The sequence below is a fragment of the Coenobita brevimanus genome, chromosome 84 (genome assembly GCF_032717465.1).
Source record: "Coenobita brevimanus isolate Jiangsu-jjx chromosome 84, ASM3271746v2, whole genome shotgun sequence".
NCBI classification, from domain to species: domain Eukaryota; kingdom Metazoa; phylum Arthropoda; class Malacostraca; order Decapoda; family Coenobitidae; genus Coenobita; species Coenobita brevimanus.
This window is the reverse complement of record NC_137037.1, coordinates 42,250,639-42,274,082: the sequence shown is the minus strand read 5'-3', so window position 1 is coordinate 42,274,082 and position 23,444 is coordinate 42,250,639. Positions and strand designations below refer to the sequence as shown.

The 23,444-nt window shown below is 42.6% G+C and overlaps 1 protein-coding gene across 1 annotated transcript in view; it reads right to left on the bottom strand.

Annotated features, from left to right (window-relative positions):
* Positions 1–23,444, bottom strand: part of c12.2 (von Willebrand factor A domain-containing protein c12.2) — a 464,393-nt gene that overhangs the window by 374,591 nt on the left and 66,358 nt on the right. Inside the window, exon 6 of the mRNA XM_080280343.1 lies at positions 10,898–11,062. Within this exon, the coding sequence (XP_080136469.1) occupies positions 10,898–11,062 (165 nt within the window). The remainder of the gene's footprint in view (positions 1–10,897; positions 11,063–23,444) is intronic.

The window sequence follows — 23,444 nt, the reverse complement described above, 5'->3', positions numbered from 1 at the left end:
GTAAAGGAAGACAGAAGAGGATGGATGGAAAGAAGGACGGAGGAGAGGAAAGGGCAGACACCCGATAGCAGCACTACATCGAGTGAGTGGATGGTGAGCGCCCCCACCTACCACAAATTTTACTCTTATTAATATCATTATCCATGCATCCATCCGCCATCTAATCCAACGTTGTCCCATGAGGCACATACAAACCCAGGGATAGGCAAGATGGTCCTGACATTTCAGATGAAAGTGACCAGCCTCACTCATCCCTGTGTGGCATTAAGTGAGCAATAGGCCCCAACCACTCATTGGATATAAACCTGCACTGGTTCAATTCGACTGGAGCACCTTAATTACCCACAAAACTACCAGGCACCATAATTTGGCTATAAGGTTACCACCCACCACTGTAAATGGTTTCCTGGTGTACAGGGAACCATTTGGCTTGTCACTCAGTGTAGAGTCACCCGTAGACAGAGGGAAGAAGAAGAATGAAGGAAAGAAAGACAGAAGAGGAAGGAAGGAAAGACAAAATGACGAGACAAAAGGGTAGGCACCTGAGAGCAGCACTACATTGAGTGAGTGGATGGTGAATACCCCTACCTACCACCAATTAGTAGTAGTAGTAGTAGTAGTTGTAGTAGTAGTAGTTGTAGTAACAGTAGTAGTAGTAGTAGTAGTTGTAGTCGCTGTTGTAGTCATAGTATTCACTCATCATTCATTAATCACCCAATCCTGTGTTGTCCCATGATGAGCATAGGAGCCTGGGGCTAGGCAAATCGGTCCTGACATTTAAGATTCGAGTGACCAACCTCACTCATCCCTGAGTGGCATTACGTGAGCAATAAACCCCAACCACCCCCTGGATATAAACCTACACAGGCTCAATCTGATTGGAGTGCCTTAATTACCCACTCAACCTTCTGGCAACATAATTTGGTTATATAGTCGCCACCCTCTGTAGTAAATGGTTTCCTGGTGTATAAGAAACTATTTGGCTTGTGACTCTGTGTAGAACCACCTGCAGACAGGAAGATGAGGAAAGAATGAAGGAAAGAAAGACAAAAGAGGAAGGAAGAAAAGAAAGAAAGAAGAGAGAAAAGGGCAATCACCTGAGAACAGAGCTACATCGAATGAGTGGATGATGAGCGTCCCCACCTACCACTAATTATTATTATTATTATTATTATTATTATTATTACTGGGAATGGGGGTGTTCACCATCCACTCACTCAATGTAGTGCTGCTCTCGGGTGGCTGCCCTTTCCTCTTTTCCCTTCTTTTTTCCTTCCTTCCTCTTATATCCTTCTTTCCTTCTTTCTTTCCTCTTCTTTCTGTCTACGGATGACTACACTGAGTGACAAGCTAAATTATTTCCTCTACATCAGGAAACCATTTACTACGCTGGATGGTAACCATATAACCAAACTATGGTGCCTGGTGGTTTGATGGGTAATTAAGGCATTCCAACCGGACTGAGCCTGTGTAGGTTTATATCCATGGGGTGGCTGGAGTTTATTGCTCACAGAATGCCACTCAGGGATGAGTGAGGCTGGTCTCTCTCACCTTAAATGTTAAGACCAACTTGTCTAGCCCCAGGCTCATACGTTTCTCAAGGGACAACACAGGATTAGATGATGATGATGATGATGATGATGATGTTGATTATCATCATAATTATTATTATTATTATTAAACTACTCTACTGGAGAAGTCTAACATGAGTCTCCCAACAAAACACAATGCCAGTGATGATGGTTTAAAAGGGCATTCTACCCCTCTTCCTTAAAGATGTCTTATTCTCCTCTAATATGAGAAAAAGTGGATATCTGACCCTGCAAAAACCTATTTTTTCAACATACCACAGAGAAAAGCAATACTGCTTTATTCCATATCATCAATGATGTATCATCATCATAACCCAAAACTAGAGTGTATAGCAGTAGTAAAGAAATACCAATGCATGGCATGGCTCTTTGATTATTCTGGGGATATGGATCAGAGGAAACAGAAACCTCTAGATATTATCTCCCTTACTTCTACTTCCAAGAAGCTGCATGGCAATTTACAACACAAATGCTGGGCATTGGGGCCATCACATCCCTAGATCAATACAACAATGAGACTTCTCTAATCCCAACCTCAAACTTCTCTTGGCAGTTTATGCAAAACACACTGGATGCAGTACTGTACTAGTATTCTTTTTTCCCCTGGCTGCTAAAAAACTGACAGGTTATTTATACATGCTGTACTTAGATTAGGCTCCCTTCTTTCCTAACTGCCTTAACTGCTTTAGTACAAACAAACAAACAAAAAAATTCATACTGATACTGTTTCATTACATCAGCCAAGCACTTAAACACCTTTGGAATTAACCCCTAACTCATGAAATCACAAGATTATATAAATCATAATAGGCTACATTTCTGTACAGGATGGGAACAGCAGCACTGTGATTACTATATGCTCTTATCTTTTCTTTTCAGTATCTACATCCCCATCAAGATAATCCAACAGTAAACCAAGTTAAAAGGAGTGGACAACAAGCACATTAAGTCCAGGCACAACGATGATCTACTGTGATGTCGAACGCCCTAAACAGCATATTTTTTGTGACACGCAGTAAATCAAACACTGTTTTGAACTCACAATACAGTATAAGAAATGAACAATAAATCATTTCACTTTAAATTCTATACCCCAACATGTACAAACCAGTTTCAGCAAGTTTCTACATCCCATTTTTAAGCTGAAGCTATTAATATCCAAATTTTGTGCACCATATTGTTCATGATTTTTTTTTTTTTTATAAATAAATGTAAGAAAGAGGGAACCATAGGCCAGGAGCCCAAATACCATTCCTTCCAAGAAAAAACAAAAAATATACAAAAGAGAGCCAAATTCAAGATCCAATCATTTCAAGATGCCTGGATACATTGAGTTTGAAAGACCGGAGATCATAGGAAGCAGGAAATAGACAAAGGGAGACAGTTCCAGAGTTGACCTGTTGCATAAATGAAGGACTGGGAGTTATGATTAACTCTTGCATTAGAGAGTTGGACAGAAAAGGGATGAGAATTTGTTGCTAGACGGGTGCTATGCACTCATCGTAGAGGTGGACGGATGCAAGCAGACAGTTCAGAGAAGCAGTGACCATTGAAGTAGCGACTGAAGAAAGATAAAGATGCAACAGTGCGGCGAAGAGACAGAGGTTGGAGGGAGCCAGTAAGAGGAGGAGAGTTGATGAGACAAAAAGCCTCTGACTCCACCCTATTGAGAAAAGCTGTATGCGGGGAGCCGCCCCACACATGAGAGTTGTACTCTAAACAGGGGCAAATAAAACCTATGTATAAAGTCAACAACTGTGCAGGGGTAAAGAAGGTACAGAGTCGGCTTAGGACACCTAATCTTTTGGAAGCAGATTGTACAGAGATCAAATATGATTTTTCCAAGATAAGTTCCAAATGAATGAAACCCCAAGCATGTTCAAGGATGATGCAGGATTGAGCTGGATATTATTAAACCATAGAGGGTACTCCTGTGGAAGATTGTGTCGGGTTGATAGGTGTAAAAACTGAGTTTCTGACGCATTAAAAACAACAAGATTATTTTTACCCCAATCAGAGATACGAGCCAAGTCAGACATTAGATGTGCCATAGCCTCATTCCTTGTTTGTTAAAGTAAATGCTGAGATGGACGTTGCGGGAACCGAATGGAAAGGTGAAGGGTGGAATCATGAGCATACGAGTGGATAGAGTTAGATGTACAGCTTAAAAGGTCATTGATGAATAAAAGGAAGAGAGTTGGTGATAGGACAGAGCCCTAAGGAACACCACTGATGACAGATGTAGGAGAAGAAAGATGGCCGTCTACAACAGCAGCTGTAGAACGACCAGAGAGAAAGCTATTGATGAAGGCACAGATAGAAGGATAGAAACCGTAAGAGGGCAATTTGGAAATTAAAGATTTCCGCCAGACTCTATTGAAAGCACTTGAGATGTCAAGTGCAATGGCAAAGCTTTCGCCAAAATCCTGAAAGAAGGATGACCAGGAGTCTGAAAGGTAGGTGGGAAGATTGCCAGTGGAAAGTCCCTGATGGAACCCACACTGACAATCAGAAAGAAGGTTGTGATGGGAAAGATGCTTTAAAATTTTTCTATTAAGAATTGACTCGAAAACTTTTGAAACACGGGATGTTAAAGCAATTGGACGATAGTTAGAGGATTGGGAACGGTCACCCTTCTTTGGGACTGGCTGAATGAGAGCAAACTTCCAGCAAGAAGGAAAGGTTCAAGATGACAGACAAAGGCAAAAGAGTTTACCTACGCAGGGTGTAATCACTGATGCACAGTTCTTGAGGACAACAGGAGGGATTCCATCAGGCCCATATGCCTTGTTAGTATTGAGGTCAGTGATGGCAGAAAATACATCAGCTGAAGAAATTTTAATGTCAGCCATGAGGAAGTCAGAGGCGGGAAGTGATGGAGGAGTGGCACCGGAATCGTCTGAGGTGGAATCGGAGGAGAAAGTCTGAGCGAAGAGATCTGCTTTACCAGTAGAAGAAATAGCTACAGAGCCATCAGAATAGAAAAGAGGGGGGAAGGATGATGAGGTAAAGTTGTTAGAATGGTTTTTGGCAAGGTGCCAGAAGGAGCAAGAATTCGAGTTGGTAAGTTGAGAGCACTTAGTCTATCTATTGCCAGACGCCATAATCCCGTAAGGGGTGGCCAATTGACTTTGAGTTATTTGTTTTACGGGGAGGGGCACTAACCCTCCACCAACTCACTTGTTGCCACATAAACAGCATGTATGGTTTGGTTATATGGTTACCACCCAGCATTGTAAATGGTTTCTTGGCTTACAGGAAACCATCTGGCTTGTCACTCAATGTAAAGCCACCTGTAAAGGAAAGAAAAGCAATAAGAAGTGACAGGAGAGATGGGAGAAATAGGAAGAGAGGAGGGCTGGCACAGAAGAACAGACTTAGCACGATTCCGGGCAGAAACATAAACAAAATGTGATTCAGGGGTGAGTTGGCTTTGGTACCTTTTATAGGCCCTCTCCTTGTTGCGGACAGCATCAGAAAAAGTGTGATTAAACCATGGCTTTCTTGCATTAGTCAAAGGATATGAGAAAGGAACGTATGCTTCCATCCCCAAGAGAATAACCTCCATAATGCGCAAGGCACACTAAGATGGCTCCCGGCCATGGAAGCAATAATCATTCCATGGAAAATCAAAGAAGTACTGTCTAAGGGCCTCCCTATCTGTAGCTCCAAAGTGTCACACATGATGTTTCTTTGGAGGGTCCACAGGCTGTACCGGAACGATAGGACAGGTTAAGGTAATAAGGTTGTGATCGGAGGAGATTAACAGTGTATGCAGAAGGATTAGTTGTAAGGAAGAGGTCAAGTATATTGGAGCTCTCTCCAAATGGTCAGGGATACGGGCAGGGTGCTGTACAAGCTGCTCTAGGTCACTAAGGATAGAGAAAATATAGGCTTGTTCACCAGGTGGATCCGTGAAAGGAGAGGAGAGCCAAAGGTGGTGGTGAACATTGAAATCTAAAATGGAGATTTCAGAGAAAGGAGAAATGGATAGAATGTGTCCATCACAGAAGTGAGATAGTTGAAGAATTTTTGATAGCAGAATTAGGGGATAAGTAAACAGCGCAGATATATTTAGTCAGAGAATGACAAGAAAGCCGAAGACAGAGAGTAGAGAATTCAGAAGAATCAAGTTCAGGAACAGGGGAGCAAGACAAATCGTTGCGTACATATATACCGTAAACAACATCCACCTTTGGCTTTGAAATGAGTATAGAGAAAGTAGGAGGAAACGCAAAAGGGTTTGCTGTCAGTTGCCTCAGACAGCTGAGTCTCTGTCAAGAAGAGAAGGTGATGTTTGACAAAGAGAAAGTTAGAGGAATGGCTGTGAATGTTGCAGAAATGAAGAAGAAGTGAGTCAGACAGTGGTTCCAGGCATCTCTCTGAGTCGTCACGGGGAGACGGGCTGATGGTGGGGGAATTTATGGTCCCCTTCCCTGGGGACTCCGAGGCCTGATTTTCTTATGTCATTTTACTTTTAATTTTGAAAAGGAAGTGTAGTGTGTACTGTGCACGTAGTTTGGTGTTGACAGTTAGAGAAACTTGTACTGGAGAGCATGCTGGCCTACTCTCTGTGTTAATGAGACATTGGAAAAGTACAGCAAAGGGAGATGCTCAGGAACTAGTACTGAGGGCTGATGAAACAGGAGCTCCAGCTCTCCCTGTCATCAACTTTCCATCCACCTTGGAAGTACTGCTCTGCTCAACTGGTGCTACAGTCTACTCCTCATAGAGAGAGAGAGAGAGAGAGACAGAAATGCATTAAAGCAATTCTGATTAGCATGCAAATAACAGACAATGGTGGCTCAAACCACCTGAATCACACCCACAGTTTGGTTGGTCAAAGTTCCTCAGTCATACCTTACATCCATCCATCCATCCATCATCCAATCCCATGCCGCCCCATGAGGAGCGTAGCAGCCCAGGGCTAGGCAAGTTGGTCCTGACATTTAAGACGAGAGTGACCAACCTCACTCATCCCTGGGAGGCATTACGTGAGCAATAAACCCCAAACACCCCTTGGATATAAACCTTCGCTGGCTCAATCTGACTGGAGCGCTGCAATTGCCCACTACACCACCAGGTGCCATAATTTGATTATATGGTTACCACCCAGCATAGTAAATGGATTCCTGGTGTACAGGAAACCATTTGGCTTGTCACTCAGTGTAGTGTCACCCATTGGCATAAGGAAGAGGAAAGAGTGAAGTAAAGAAAGACAGAAGAGGGAGTGTAAAGTCACCCATAGGCAGAAGGAAGAGGAAAGAATGAAGGAAAGAAAGACAGAAGAGGAAGGACTGAAAGAAATACATGCCATGTGTCATGATGCTTTCAAAGAACTCACTACACCTTTAAAAAGTATCTTCAGAAAAAATCTCGCTGTGCCTCTGAATCCTTACTCTTATAACAACAAAGCCACTTATCCCAATACACCTGTACAAGTAAACACTGTAAAGAAGTGAAATTAATAGATGTGCAGCATTATACAAATAGGCCCATCCATTAGTACGTCATCCAATTCCTTACTTTTCCATCAAAATCACTGGGGCTTGGGACTAGGCCTTCTCTACAAACATATGAGGTGTCTAGAACCAAAGGGGCATCCCCACCAATATACTGGTTTTGAGTTAGGTAGGGGAGACAACAGGCTTAACCCTCTTCTCAGTGACAGCACTGGTTGCCATACAAGATTCGGCCTTCTGGACAGTGGTAGAGGGGCTCAAAGTCACGTGGGTTTGTCCATGCTGCCGGGCGAAAAAATCAGAGCAGGCAGGCATCTAAGCCACACAGCCCAAACCAATCAGCATTCTCACTCTCTGCCACTCCCCCAGAGCAGCCAATCAGCAAGCGTGTGGCCCGCCCGGTGTGCCGGTGAGGCTTCCCTCCCGTGTTCACTGAGGTGTATAATTATTACGTATTGGATTTTTACCCCATTTATCGTGGATTATTGGTGACAAGATGAGCTGTTGTTATTGGGGTTGAAGGGGGGGTGACAAGATGAGTTCATCACATAGTTACAGTGAGGAAGTGGTGCCTATAACCTCTAGTAAGTGTCAGAAGTGTGTGGAGAAGTGGAAAAAGGTAGAAAGGAAGAGGAAAAGAGAGTGGTGAGGGGAGACAGCGGGAGGGGGGGTGGCACCGAGGAGGCAGAGTTGGATGTCGATCTCCTAGATGACGACCCCACCATTTAACCCCCCACTACCCCTTCTCAATTAATTAAGCACTACACTACTTTTTTTTTTTTTAGTGTTATTATTTCAATCTATTATGGTAGAGGAAAAATAATAACTGCATTGATTTCAGTTTTTGTTGTCAAAAACATGAAATTACAGTAATAATTATTCGTTTGTTAATATTAAGTGAACTGGAATCTTCAGTTAATAAAGTTTTGTACATTAATACATTCGTTGATGTTTTTTCTTCTATGTTTTTAAATCCCTACAATATGTTATTATGCCCACTTATAAATTGGGGGTTTGGTTTACAGCCTATTTTGTGGTTACGGTTATTATTGTTTTGTTTTTTTGGCTTTACATGTAGAGCATAGGCGCTGATGATCATTTTGATGTATAAAAGGTTTGTTTATTGCCTTCTGGTTATGACGTTGCCATAAACACAACTTTAAAGCATCATAACTCAAAAGTACATTTTGGCGCCGATGCCCCTTTGGTTCTAGACGCCTCATATAAAGTGAGAGTGACCAGTCACTCTCAGCTGAGTGGCATTTGGTGAGCAACAAACCCCAACCATCTCTCAAATTTCAGCCCTTGTAGGCCCCAAACAATTAAAGCATCTTAACCCACTGGACCATCAGGCATGTAATTGTTGGTTTTATGTTTACCTCTGCATAAAGTACAGAAACTGGTTCCCTGGGTTACAGGACACAATTTCACTTCCCACACAGTCAATTCTTTGGCAAAGAACAAGCATAATACCAGGTCTGCACTATGTTCTTATCATCATTATCATCATCCATACCTCCTTTCTCACCTCAAGGTAGGGTGAGGTAGGGTCCGGAGAACCAGAAATAACTTGACAGAATGAGATACTAACTGAACTTTGCCTAACTGAATGAGCCACCCTCCCATTCACTCCACCATTCAAGCCCTCAGAATCCTAGCTCAATCTGACTGGTCAAAAACATTCCACATACAGCTTCACATTCACTATATGAGAGTCAATCCAACAAATGTCATGTTAAAATATAGTGTTAAACCCTTGTCATACGTCGTCACAGAAAATTCATCCAGCCAGCTAGATTACTTATCAGCTCCCCAAATTCGTTAGCTTCAATTGTGTCTGGTCTCACTATAAAACTGTTCTTTATATAATAAATAGCTAGAATGACAATTCAGAAGTTTTATCCTTTTTTGATATAATGTAAAAAATTGGTCAAGATTTTGTTAGAATTATATTTTCAATGACTGCCTCCCAGAACCTTGGGCATAAGAAGTGACACACACAAGCCGACAGTCGGTTGTCTGCACCAATATGGCCGGCCAACGCTTACATTTGCTCTGGTTGCCTGCCTTTTGTTCTATCTAGTGCATGAATGGCCACTGAAACACCACTGCTATCACCAAATAACAGCGCAAGTGCTTAACAAATACTGCAGTGTGCAATGTGAAGTGAAGTGCTACCGGCCTGGGACAAACTTCAGGTGGGCAGCAGAGAATTTTTTTTGGACAGTTTAGGTGTTGCGGTCAAGGTCACCCTCCCTAACCCCACCGAACTCATGTTATATCAATATCGTTATGCAATAAACCATTATGCGATAGTCTTCACTTGAAGCGACCCTATCGCATAATAAGACTGGACGGACCTCTCTTTCTCATACACTCATTTACCATATCTATCCACTTTCTAGGCCTACTTCACTTCATCCCACCTTAAAATTCATTCAGATATACCCTTTTCACACTCTATTCGTGCCTATTCTCTTCATATGCCCATGCCATATAAGCACACTCTTCAACTCTGATGTCCACAGACACTCTTACCCCACATCCTTCATGAATCACATTATTCCTCATCTTATCCACTCTACAGTATGCATATCACACATATTCCTCAACAATCCCATCTCCACAACTCTTATTGACTTGACTTTTCTTTTTCATGCCACACCATAATCTAACACCCGTATGTTAGAGAAGGACCTAAAACTCCTTCATAAAAGCCTCTCACAGCTGCCAAGCAGAAACCTAACAATATAAACTATGGCAACTAAAATGTGAAGTGAAACACTATCCATCTGGTACATTACCTGGACAGGCAGCATAAAATAGCTATTAACTCTTCAGTCCTATGATATATATATCCATACAGTATATATATATATAGTAGGTGGGGGCACTCACCATCCACTCACTTAATGTAGTGCTGCTCTCGGGTGTCTACCCTTTCCTCTCCTCCATCCTTATTTCCTTCCATCTTCTTCTGTCTTTCTTTCCTTCAGTCTTTCCTAGTCCTTCTGCCTACAGGTGACTTTACACTCCCTCTTATGTCTTTCATTCCTTCATTCTTTTACTCTTCCTTCTGCCTGTGGGTGGCTCTGCACCGAGTGACAAGCAAAATGGTTTCCTGCACACCAGGAAACCATTTACTATGCTGGGTGGTAACCATATAACTAAGTTTTTGGCGCCTGGTGGTTGAGTAGGTAATTTTGTGCTCCAATCGGATTGAACTGGTGAAGGTTTATATCCAAGGGGTAGTTGGAGTTTATTGCTCACGTAATGCCACTAAGGGATGAGTGAGGCTGGTCACTCTCATCTTAAATGTCAGGACCAACTGCCTTGCCCCGGGCTCCTACGCTCCTCATGGGGCAACGTAGGATTGGATGATGGATGGATGGATATATATATATATATATACCGGTATATATTGCTAACTTTGAATGGTTTTCTTTAACTTGGAAAGCGAAATCTGATATACTGTATATATATTGCTACCTTTGGATGATTTTCTTTAATTTGGAAAGAGAAATCCCATATATATATATATATATATATATATATATATATATATATATATATATATATATATATATATATATATATATATATATATATATATATATATATATATATATATATATATATATATATATATATATATATTGCTACCTTTGGATGGTTTTCTTTAACTTGGAAAGAGAAATCTGATTGTAAACAGGTTAATGGAGACAATTTTTAACTCTTTCACCAGATATGGTTTCCCCAGTGTTAACATCTGATTTACGGAGTTAAACCAACTACCAGCTACAAGAAACCATTACCAACAATACAAATCAAACAGGCACCTACCTTGAAGGAGAGTGAAGATATCTCTCTAGCCTGAAATCTGGACCTAAGTGGAGGATCAAGGGGGTGGCCCTGGTAGGGAGGTGAGGGGAGGCCAAGAGCTATCACCCTGAAGTTTTGGTCCACACGCACAAGACGCATTGTCTCCAACTCCTCCTTAGAGTGATCCTGAAACATCACAAAATGTGCAGTGCTTGCTTATATGGTACTTAAGTCACTTACCCTAACACATGGGTTACTGTATATATAAGCTCAAAACAATTAATTTTTTTTTTACAATCCAAGTCAGCTCTCTAGCGGAGTTTAAAGAGGGTCATCAGTACGATAAATAATGGTATACTAGAAGATGTTCTGGAAGGGAAGCAAGGAAAGATCTGGTGAGGTGGACGTGCTTGGTGAAGAGAAATGGACAAGAAATGTTATCACAGTAATGTACTGGAAGTAAAGAATGGATTACAGAGATGAAATTGATATGTGGAAAAATCCCAGTAATAATGATATTATTGGCAATTGCTCCTGAGGTCAGTTTAAATTATTAAGAAAAACAAATACAGCTAGGATGACTTGATATGTGAGGCTGGAGGTAAGGGGGATAATGAGACTGCAGTTTTGGAAGGGGATTTCAATGGTGAGGTGGATGCAGCAGCACATGGATATGAAGGTGTGTATGGGGGATGCACATTTGGTTCAAGGAATTCACAAAGTGAGAGGATACTACATTTCAGAGATGCAAGGAACATGGTTGTGTTCAACACAGTTTTTAGGAAAAGACAGAGAGTAGGCTTTGAGTCAAGGGGCTGCGGTAGCCAGACTTACTATTTCCTGGTCAGGAGGGCTAACAGAAGGTTAGTAAAGGATCTGACTATTACAGGGGCAAAGAATGTGAGCAGCAGCACAAATTTGTGATATGTGATATGGTACTAAAGAAATGGGTTATGAAGAAAAGAACCTATGTATCAAGGAAGAAAATAACTTGAAAAATCAAGCTGCACAGGGTGCCTTCTATATCAAGATGAGCTGAGCAGTGGCTAAGCATGGGGCCATAGACAGAGGTGCAAATGAGAAGTACAGTAATCTCTCAATTATCCGTCATTGCAATATCCAGCCCAACACAATATCTGGCACTTTTTGCTGGGCTCCTTTAAAACAATATCCGGCAAAATTAGGCAATATCCGGCTCAGAAACAGGACGCAATCGGTGGTACAGTACTATGCATTTTTTGGCGCTGATGTGTCGCACCTGGTTCAGACATGGGACCAATCAACGCATGGGCAGACCCTGCAACACGCCAGCCAATCACAATGTCTTGCAGAAGCAGCCCACCCAATGCACCAAGCCTACTGTCACTCTCTCAATCTCTCCTGTGGACACCAAATGGTGAGGTTATATCTGTGCGTTGTGCATTTGTGACCCACGCAATGGCTACCCTTTAGTGCTGTAACTTAGCCTGTGGCCCCCCCCTGGTGTTGGAGTAAGCTTTGTGGGAGCCATTCACTACTAGACCACATGGGATTAAGTGCACTGTACTGCACAGTGTACTATTCTACCCTCCATCGATGCCAACATTAGGTTAGTACAGCATGATTATGATTACTGTATATTATTTATTGTATTACGGTACTATATGTACTGTATCAATACTGTATTATATTTTATGATTAATTTTAATCTTTTACTCATGGGTAATACTGAAGGAAAGTTTTTAGGATGAAGGGTCGAGACAGACAGCTTAGGCTGGTGACACATTATCTGACTCAAAGTCAAATGGATAGCCGACTGAGGGTACGAGTACTGACGCAATATCCAGCGTTTTGCAATATCTGGCAGGGGGGAGGGGTTTGCTGAATTACACCGAATACCTAAAAGATTACAGCAGAAAGCTCTCAAGAACAATCTCTTGAGTGTAACTGTTTCTGTGTGGATATGGACAAGAGTCACATCAGAACACAAGGTAATGATAATTGGGTGCAAAAAGTGAGAGGTATAAACATTAGGGACAGGGTTGTGTGAGGCGGACCAAAAAAGACTTGGGAAAAGGTCACTGATTGTAACCTAAGGGATGTGGGACTGAAATCGAGCAGCATGGAGAGCCACCATTAGGTGACCAAAGCCGATACATGCAAGCATGTTGAAGCCTTTAAAAACGAAACAAAATGAATGTAGTGGTGGAATGAGGGAGTAAAAGCATCAGTCAGAGAGAAAAAGAAGACTATTCAGGGAATGGAAATGAGGTAGTAACAGGGAGGAATACTTGGCAGCTAAGCTTAACCCTAGATAGGTATCCCTGGATCCAATTGGTACCACAGTGATTCGGGGCTTCGAACTCCAGCCAATAACATGTTAATAGAAGAACTCATAGCAACACTGGCATGCAGGACCAGCAGTCCTGGACCAGATGCGAGAGGGAGTACACGTGATCCCAACATCCTCTGTATCTTTACGCGTGGTAAGTAGCAGTGGTTCCATTTGGAGCCACGGTTACCGATAACGAAGTAGACTCTGTTTGTCAAAAATATTTTGACAACCATTACATACGCATCTGTGCTAATCTACTGAACATCAGTGAGTGTCTAGAGCTGAAATATGGTCTGATATTACTAGTCATAACATCTAACAGTGTGTGTGTGGCTATTTTTTTTTTTCTCTCTCTCTATTTTTTCCACCAATCGTGATGTGTCATTATGTCACGGTCAAGACCACGGGCGTTGACTGACCAGGTGTTGGAGGATATGGTCAATAGTACCATTTTCCCTGAGGAAATTATAATGGAACCCCTAGAGCCACAATATTGACATGGATGGTGAAGAACCGGAGCCTGTGATAGCATGTACTGAAAATGTGGGAGATACAGGTATGTCTGTGACTGATGTTATAGCGATGCCACAAAAAGCATCTCCTAATGTTTGATGCCAAAAGAGGCAGTGCCAGGCCCCTCAACGTCAGAGAGTGGCTCAGCAGTGCCAGGCCCACGGCACTCTGGTGTCCTTTGCACTCTGTGCATGCAGTAACAGGTAACTACCATACATAGTTTTATTGATAAGAAAATGAAAAATATACAAATATGTAATATGTACATGTTGTAATGACAATACAGATATGTATGAATAAATTCACATTCAAAATGCATTACAGTACATTACATATACTGTATATGTATTATTAACATAAACCCGAAAACATGCGTGCAATAAATGCTAACTTTCATTCACTCAGGGTAGATGGATGCGTTTGCCAGACAGCCATGCTGAGACTATCTATCTATCTATCTATTGCCAGACGCCTCAATCCCGTTTGGGGTGGCCACAAACAAATCGCCTCCAAGTCGCCCTGTCCCCCGCCATTTTACTCCCCTGCTCCCAACTCACACCCCCCTCTCTCATATACCTCTCCACCCCATCTCTCCATCTCATCCTCGGCCTCCCCCTCCCTCTTTCCCCCTCCACCTCACTCACATACACTCTCTTCGTCAGTCTTTCACCCTCCATCCTCTCCACATGGCCAAACCACCTCAGTGTGTTCCTCATAACGCTTCCTATCACATCCACATCGACACCACAACGCTCCTTTATATCCTCATTCATCAGCCTGTCTCTCCATGTGACTCCACAGGCTCCTCTTAAATAACTCATTTCCACGGCTCTCACTCTTGACTTGTGTCCTTCCAACAACGTCCAAGCTTCACTTCCGTACGTTAGAGTTGGTATCACAATACTGTCATGTAGTAACTTTTTCACTTCCATGCTCACTTCCCTGTTCCTTATCACTGCTTTCAAAGAACCAGCAACCTTTCTTCCCTGCTGTACCCTTTCAAGCACTTCACCCTCCAAACCTCCATCCTTACTCATCACACTACCCAAGTACTTAAACGTACTCACATTTTCCAATTCCTCATCATCCAACCTCGCTGTACATTCACTGACTTCACCTCTCTCAAAGACCATCTCTTTACTCTTCCCTACATTCACCTTTAGATTCCGTTTCTTACACACTCTCTCAAACTCATCCACCAAGCCTTGCAGCTCCCCTTCGTCTTCACTCAACAACACGGTATCATCTGCAAACAACAGTACAGGGAGTTTCCAAACACTATCCTCTCTCACCAGGGCCACTCCAACATCCACTACCCTACCTTGTACCTCTTTTATTACCCCATCCATGTACAGATTGAACAACCATGGAGACATGACACATCCCTGTTTCAAACCAACTTTCAAAGAGAAAAATTCACTTAGTTCACCATCCACATGCACTGCAGCCTTCGCACCATCGTACATACTCTTCACAGCATTCAACAACTTCCCATCTATTCCATATATTCTTAACACTTTCCACAATCCTAGTCTATCCACCCTGTCATATGCTTTCTCCAAATCCATGAAAGCTGCATACAACTTCTTTCCCTTCTCTAGAAACTTTTCCACTAAAGATCTGAGAATGAATATCTGATCTACACAACCTCTTCCCTTCCTAAAGCCTCCCTGTTCTTCTCCAACTAATTTCTCTGTTCTTTCTCTAACTCTGTCAATAAGTATCCTACCATACACTTTTCCTATTATACTAAGAAGACAAATGCCCCTATGATTACCACACACTTCTTTTTCCCCTTTTCCTTTGTACAAGGGAATAATTATACCTGACTTCCAATCCTCCGGGACTCTACCTTCCTCCCAGGCCAATCTGCACATCTTCCACATCCATTCTACTACTATCTCTCCCCCATGCTTCAGCATTTCACCACACACTCCATCAATTCCTGGGGCTTTCCCTGATTTAACTTTCTTCATTGCTTCCACAACTTCTATCCTACTGATTTCTTCCTGTCTTCTCACCTCCCTCCTTCTCCCAGCCATTCCCCAGCCACTTATACTCGCATTACTTCCATCCTCCACGTTCAACAATTCCTTAAAGTGTTCTCTCCATCTGCTCACTTTTTCTCCCTTCTCCACTAGTAATCTACCACTTTTATCTTTCACTCCCCTGCTAACTTCACTTCCACCCTGTCTTACTCTTTTCACCTCTTTCCAGAACATTTTCTTACAGTCCCTCCATTTTACACTCAAATTCCTTCCAAATTCCTCATCCACTCTCTTCTTACTCTCTCTTACTAATCTTTTCACCTCTCTCTTTCTTTCTACATATAACTCTCTCTTCCGCCTCTCAACTTCTTCCACGCCCCTATTTCTCATCCATTCATTGTATGCTTTCTTCTTTTCTGCCACAGCCCGTTTCACCTCTTCAGTCCACCACGCTGTTCCTTGCACCCCCCTCCGTCTTCTCTTCCTTCCACACACCACATCACATGCTGCACATATTTCTTCTGTAAATATTCTACACACACCTTCCACGTCCCCCATCTGCTCCAACTCATATTTGCCCAATCGTTCCTCCACTTCTCTCTTATACTCTGCCTTTTTCTCATCCTCTTGTAACCTTTCCACTCTCCCTGCAACTACTCCTTCCTCTCGTCTTTCCCTTCTTCTATTCCTCCATCTTACTTGAACTTTAACTCTGGCCACCACCAAGTAGTGGTCAGAAAGTCCTCTCCCCCAACCTCTATAAACTCTTGCATCCAATATACATCTTCGCATCCTTTCATCCACACACACATAATCAATCATTGCCTTCCTTTCACTCAATTCCCCACCCACCCTTCTCACCACTCGCCATGTATACCTGTGGATCACTTTATGCCTGAAGAGGGTATTGGCTATCACCAACCCCCTCCCCCATGCTGAGACACTTCCATGATTGTTCAACATCTGAACCTTCTGTTAAACAGATAATTTGGGCCTTATTGCCCCTAATTCATTGTGCAATAGACATTACTCAAATTCCAATAATTTGTTGTACTTCCTTTTTAGAATTTAGTCCAAAATAGTAGTAAGGTTACCATTTCTTTACTATTTTTTGATAATTTAGCAACGATGCCTTATTTTTACATTTCCATATGGTTTTGTACTAATTAAATGTAGTCTTGTATTTTTTGTATAATTTTTTTTCCCTGTGGGTCCAATTGGACCAGGGTTACCTGTAAGGTTCCAGATTTTGAGTCTCAGAGACTTATACTGGACAGCCTAGTGTCAAATGAAGGAACATGGTACCGTTTTCACAATGGCTAAACAAATGACATGAGAAAACAGGGTTATCATATGGAAGCAATGTGTTAAGAATGATGAAGGAAGGGTAGTGGTGGACAGTGAGGATATTAGGGATGCTAAGAGAAAACATTGCAACTGCTTGCTGAACAAAGAGTTTGACTGGAACAATGTTTGGAGATGGCAGATTCAGTGTTTGGCCATTGGCTTTGGCTGATACTGGTACTGAGAGCAAGACAACTGACAGACTGCAGTCATAAAGTCTGTAGGTGTGTCTGGGTTGACTGCGGAGATACTGAAGGCTTCCAGGAATAAACCGTAATGGTGGGTTAGGTTACTGATTTAATAAATTCTATTATATAAGAGTGTTTTGTTCCAGACGACTAGTTGGAAGACTATGATTGTAAATGAGGAGTCTAGAATAAGAGGCAAAATTGCCATGACCCCCCCCCCCTTTTATTGCCGAAGTGAACTTCAGTCCTCCATCGAGCTGACCATGAAAGCGTGGTAAGTACATTTCTAGTATTCCAGACTCCTTATTCAAGGAGTCTAAAAAGCGAGGGGCGAACTTGCCAGGAACCACCCCATTTTTCTTTTACTGATCACTACGTATACTTCGGTCCTCCCTCTGTCCAACCCTGAAAACATGGTATGTTCACCTCTCATAATCCAGACTCCTCAACTGTTCATAAGGATAAGCATAAGGCTTTTCAACCAGACCGTTCGATCAGCGAAGTTAAGCAACGTTGGGTCTGGTTAGTACTTGGATGGGTGACCGCCTGGGAACACCAGATGCTGTTGGCATCCCTACGTCAAGTGGGGTTGGTGGAGGATTAGTGCCCCTCCCTCTAAAACAATTAACTCTAATCCCTTGGCCACCCTGTCTGGGATACATGGCGTCTGGCAATGAATGAATGAATGAATGAAACAATGAAGGTACTGGAAGAGAGTCCTGGAAAGAATGAATAATGATGAGAAATAGTTTGAATTTATACTTGCCAAAGGGATCACTGATGCAATTTTAACTGTCCAACAGCTTCATGAAAAAAAAATAAGGAGGAAGAGAGAGTTATTCTTTGTTTCTGTTGACTCAGAGAAGTCTTTTGACAGTATGCCCAGGAAGCTGGTGAAATGGAGAGTGAGAAAGCTTGGGAATAAGGAATGGTTGGCTAGAGTGGTATACGCAGTATACTAATGTACGAAAGGTACTAGCAACCAAGTGAAAGTGAATGAAGGATTGAGTGATGAATTTTCCATGAACAATGGTGAGCATTATGGGTCAGATTTAAGCCCCTTTTTGTAATTACTGTGCTTGAAGCTCTCTCACATGACTTCAGAAATTAATTTCCATGGGAGGTGTTGTATGATGATTACTTTATACTGATCATAGAGAATAAGAGGGTAATGGAGGAAAGATTTATGAAGTGGAGGAGCTGCAGTTATGGAGAAAAGATGGCTTTTCCGGAAATGGAAGAAGGGTGATAACAAAGAGGAATACTTGGCTGCCAAGCATAGGGCTAGTAAAGAGGTTTACAGAGCTAAGTCTGAGTCACAGAGACTTTTACCTGATAACCTAAATAGTGCAGAAAGGAAAAATATGATATTTAAGATGGCAAATCCCATGAAGAGGGAGAAGAGGGACATCGTACGTAAGCAGCGTGTGAAGAATGATGAAGGAAGGGTAGTGGTGAACAGTGGGGATATTTAAAATGCAATAAGAGAGCATTACAGCCAGTTGTTGAATGAGGAGTTTGACTGGGACAGGAAAGGTTTGGAGCCAGCAGATCCAGAGTTTGGCCCTTGGCCATTGACCGACAATGCTACTGTGAGCAGGGCAATAGGCAGCATGCAGGTGGGGAAGGCAGCAGGTGTGTCTGGGTTGATTGGTGAAATGTTGGATGCCTCAGGAGATATAGGAGTGGGGTTAGTCACTGGCTTGATTAATTGAGTGTGTTGTCCCAGATAACTGGCTGAAGAGTGTAACTGTAAATGTGTACAAGGGGAAGGGTCATGCCCTGGAAACAAGAAATTATAAAGGCATAAAGTTTTTATAGACCAGATAATGAAAGTAATGGAGAGAGTTCTAGAAGGTATGATTAGAGAAAAAGTGAATATTGATGAGATGCAGTTTGGGTTTATGCCAGGCAAAGGGACCACTGATGCCATATTCACTGTTTGACAGCTTCAGGAAAAACATATACGAAAGAAAAAGGAACTGTACAGTAATCCCTTTAATATCTGGACGCCCAATAACCGGACAACCCACTACCCGGATATTTTGGACCCGGGCTTTCGGAACAAAAAAAAAAAAAAAAAAATCCCACCCGTAATTTGAATTTGGCACATGGTGCCAAACAGTTGCGTTTACACGCGGCCGCCGGCCCCCTGCTGTTTCTCCCCACCCCAGTTACTGCCTAACTACCATTGTGAGTAGATGCTCATCGCAATGGATGCCGCACGTGCTCGTTTTTGTAAATAAACCGCGAATAAACCGAAATACCTCGCCACTAGACGACATGGGAATTTACAGTGTTGGGCAGTGTTAAGAAATTAGAATTTATAGTGCAAAGGCTTAAGTGTGAAGTGCAAATTGGCAGTTGAACCTGGAATGGCACAATTAAGAACAGTGCAGTGTTAAACAATTATAACTCACAGAGCAAAGAATTAAGTGCAGCACAACACAGGATTACTGTATGTGCTTCAAGAGCATTTTCATCACTGCCAGAGTCTTAGAGGAGGCGGCCACGGATGTGCTGTAAGTACCCTGTACACTGCTAAATATTTTCCATACTCACTTCTAATTCCTCACTGTCTGGTTCCTTTTCATTTATTTCATGCTTTATGTCCTTTATTTGTGTGAACAGGGTCTTAAATAGGTGCTATGCATGTCCGGTAGGTAGTTATTTAGGTGGCTGAAAAAGTTACACTGGGTTAGGGTCCATAAGTACCAGTCCAGGAGGCAGGGTCCCAGTATCCGGACAAACCCTCCTCCTGGACATGTCTGGCCGCACTACATCAGATTTTGGGAAGATTACTGTACTTTGTTTCTGTCAATTTGGAGAAGGCCTCTGACAGAGTCCCCGGAGAGGTGGTGAAGTGGGCAATGAGAAAGCTTGAGAGTGACTGGTTAGAGTCACTGTGGCCATGTAAGTGGGTGCTCGCACCCAGGTAAGGGTGAATTTGAGTGATGAGTTTTCCATGAATGTTGGTGTGCACCAGGGGTCAGTCTTGAACACCTTCTTGTTCATCATGGTACCTGAAGCCCTCTCACATAACTTCAGAAATGGACTTCCGTGGGAGATGTTGTGTGTTGATGATTTCATGTTGATTGCAGAGAATGAAATGGAGACAGAGGAAAGATTTAGGAAGTGGAGAGATGGAATGAGGCACAAGACCTTAAAAGTAAATGCAGATAGAACCAAAGTGATGGTATCTAGGGTTGGTGGCAGTACTGTCAAAGAGGGAAAGTGGCCAGGTACGATTTGCCACAAGGGAAAGGAAAGTAATTCCATCTTGTGTAGTGTCTGTGAAAAGTGGGTGTATAAGAGATGTAGTGGTATTACAGGCAGACTGCGAAATAACACTGATTTCATGAAAGCAATGTGTCGGGGAAAGCGCATGGAGACTGCCAGGTGTGAAAGGATTGAACTTGCTGGCGAGTCTCTGGAGTGCATGGGAGAATTTTGTTATTTGAGAGACATGTTATGTGCTGGAGGCAGGGCTGGAGGTAGCTCTGTGGCTAGAGTGAGGAGTAGCTGGAAGAAGTTCAGGGAGCTGTTGCCTCTCCTGACACTGGCAGGGCTCTCCCTCTGTGTTAAGGGATCTTTGCATGCAGCATGTGTTAGGAGTGTAATGTTGTATGGTAGTGAGACTTGGGTAGCAAAGGAAGAAGATAGTCACAGGCTCATACATACAGAAATGACAATGATTAGGTGGATGCGTAGTGCATCCCTGAGCGTAAGGTCTGGAGGTGCTAGGCTTACGATGGAAGAGCTAAGAGGTGGGATGGGATTGGAGTTTATTGGTGTTCTGACAAGGAGAGGTAGACTGAGATGGTTTGGGCATGTGCAGAGGATGGGGGATGATAACTGGGTGCAGAAAGTGAGAGCTGTTAATGTTACAGGTAGGGTTGCAAGAGGTGGACCGAAAAAGACCTGGTCACCTGAGACAAGGTCACTCAATGTGACCTCATGGATAAGAGACCGGATAGGGAAGTTGCCAGAGATTGGGCAGCATGGACAGCCACCATTAGATGACCAGGGCCGATGCATGCTGGATGTTGTAGCCTTAAAAAAAAAAAAAAAAAAATGGTAGGTGGGGTTGCCCATCATCCACCCACTTAGTGTGGCAGTACTGTAGTCTGTTTAAGGGTAGCTCCACAATCAGTGGTAAGCCAAATGATTTTCTGTAAACCAGGAAATCATTAACAATGCCGGGTGGTAACCTTATGGCCAACATTTGTTCCCTACGTGACAACAAGTGGGCTGGAAGAGGGTTGGTGCCACTCCCTGGAAAACAACCAACAAAAAATACAAACAAGAAGCCTCAGACCAGGACTGACCAACAGATGACAACTAAAAACCGAACAAAGGGCATGGTACAGATTACAAAATGGAATGTGAAGGGGTGCGAATGATGAGGTGAAAGAGTGAGAGATTGTCCAGGGGCTTGACAGTGCAAAAGTGGATATGTATGTGGAATAACTGAGACTAAATGAAGAGGTGAGAGTGTGAGAGAATGGGAGTATGGATGGGATATATGCGACGGAGTAGGTGAGAATGAGAAAGCAAAAGAGTACGTACTGCTGTGTGCAAGAGATGGCTGGAGAAGATAAGAAAGTAGGGATCAGTTGACTCAAGAACTGTATGGGTAAGATTGAAAGTAGGACTACAAATGCAGGTGATTGTGTGTGTAAATGCACCAACACAAGATCATGCAAGTAAAGCAAAAGAAGAGTTCTGGGCAAATGTGGAAGCATGCATGGAAAAGTTTGAAAGGAATGAGAGTGTTTTTGATTGGAGATATGAATGGAAAAGTAGGGAATGTGAAGGTGGATAGAGTAGTTGGTGAGTGGGGTACGCCTGCTGAAGTCGATGATAATGGCAGTGCTCTAGTGGGCATTCGTGAGGGGAGGGGGTTGATGATAGCCAATACCCTCTTAAGACACAAAATGATCAACAGGTATAAGTGGCAAGTAATGAGAAGGGTGGTGATACATGGAACGAATGGAAGGCAATGACTGGTTGCACAAAAGCAACTAAATAAAATTCAGAACAAAGCTGCTGGAATTATAATAACCCTGCTATTACAAATAAAATGCCTCCCCAACAAGTAAGAAGGAAAGTTGCCTCCCTTACATTATTTTAGATACAGTACTTTTGAATGCTCAGATGAATTTCCGTCCACCGAGCCACCTCTCCATGACTTCCCTCGTGCTACACGGGCATCTGGTAGCGCTCAAGACTGGAATGTCACGCGGCCATATTGCAAAACTTCTGCCTATCAGAATTCTATTATTCCCCAAAATGCACCTCTCTGGAACTCACTTCCTCGGAGTTGTTTCCCCCCAAACTTCAAGCTATAGCTCAAGTCCAAATGTTACAGATTTTTTATGAATGAAGGACACCAGTAATCTGGTGTATGGATTATTTTTTTTATGCATTTGTTTTTCTTTCCTTAGTGGTAGGTGGGGGCGCTTGCCATTCACTCACTACATGTAGTGATGCTCTCAGGTGTCTGCCCTTTCCTCTCCTCCAACCTTCTTTCCTTCCATCCTCTTCTGTCTTACTTTCATTCTTTCCTCAACCTTCTGTCAACAGGTGACATTACACTCCCTCTTCTGTCTTTCTTTCCTTCATTCTTTCCTCTTACTTCTGCCTGTGGGTGACTCTACACTGAGTGATTGCCAAATGGTTTCCTGTACACCAGGAAACCATTTACTACACTGGGTGGTAACCATTTAACCAAATTATGGCAGCTGGTGGTTTAGTGGGTAATTACGTTACTCCAATCGGACTGAGCTGGTGAAGGTTTATGTCCTAGAGGTGGTTGGGGTTTATTGCTCACATAATGCAACTCAGGGATGAGAGAGGCTAGTCACTCTCATCTTAAATGTCAGGAAAAACTTGCTTAGCCCAGGGTTCCTACGCTCCTCATGGGGCATTGTAGGATTGGATGATGGATGAATAGATGGTTTTTCCTTCCTCTGTTCTGTTATTTAAAATAATGTAAAATAAAACATATAAGTTCTGAATGATGGCTTTAATGAGAGCCATAGTAAACACTCTATGTCAGCTGTAGTGGAATCATAAATTGCTAACCTCTACTTCTACTCTGTACAGTAATTCATGCCGTTTTATAACTAGGCCACCTGGGGTGAGTTTTTCATCACAAGAAACCTTTCAAAAACTCTTTACAGTACTTACACTTAAGGGTATGGAAACAAAACTCCTGT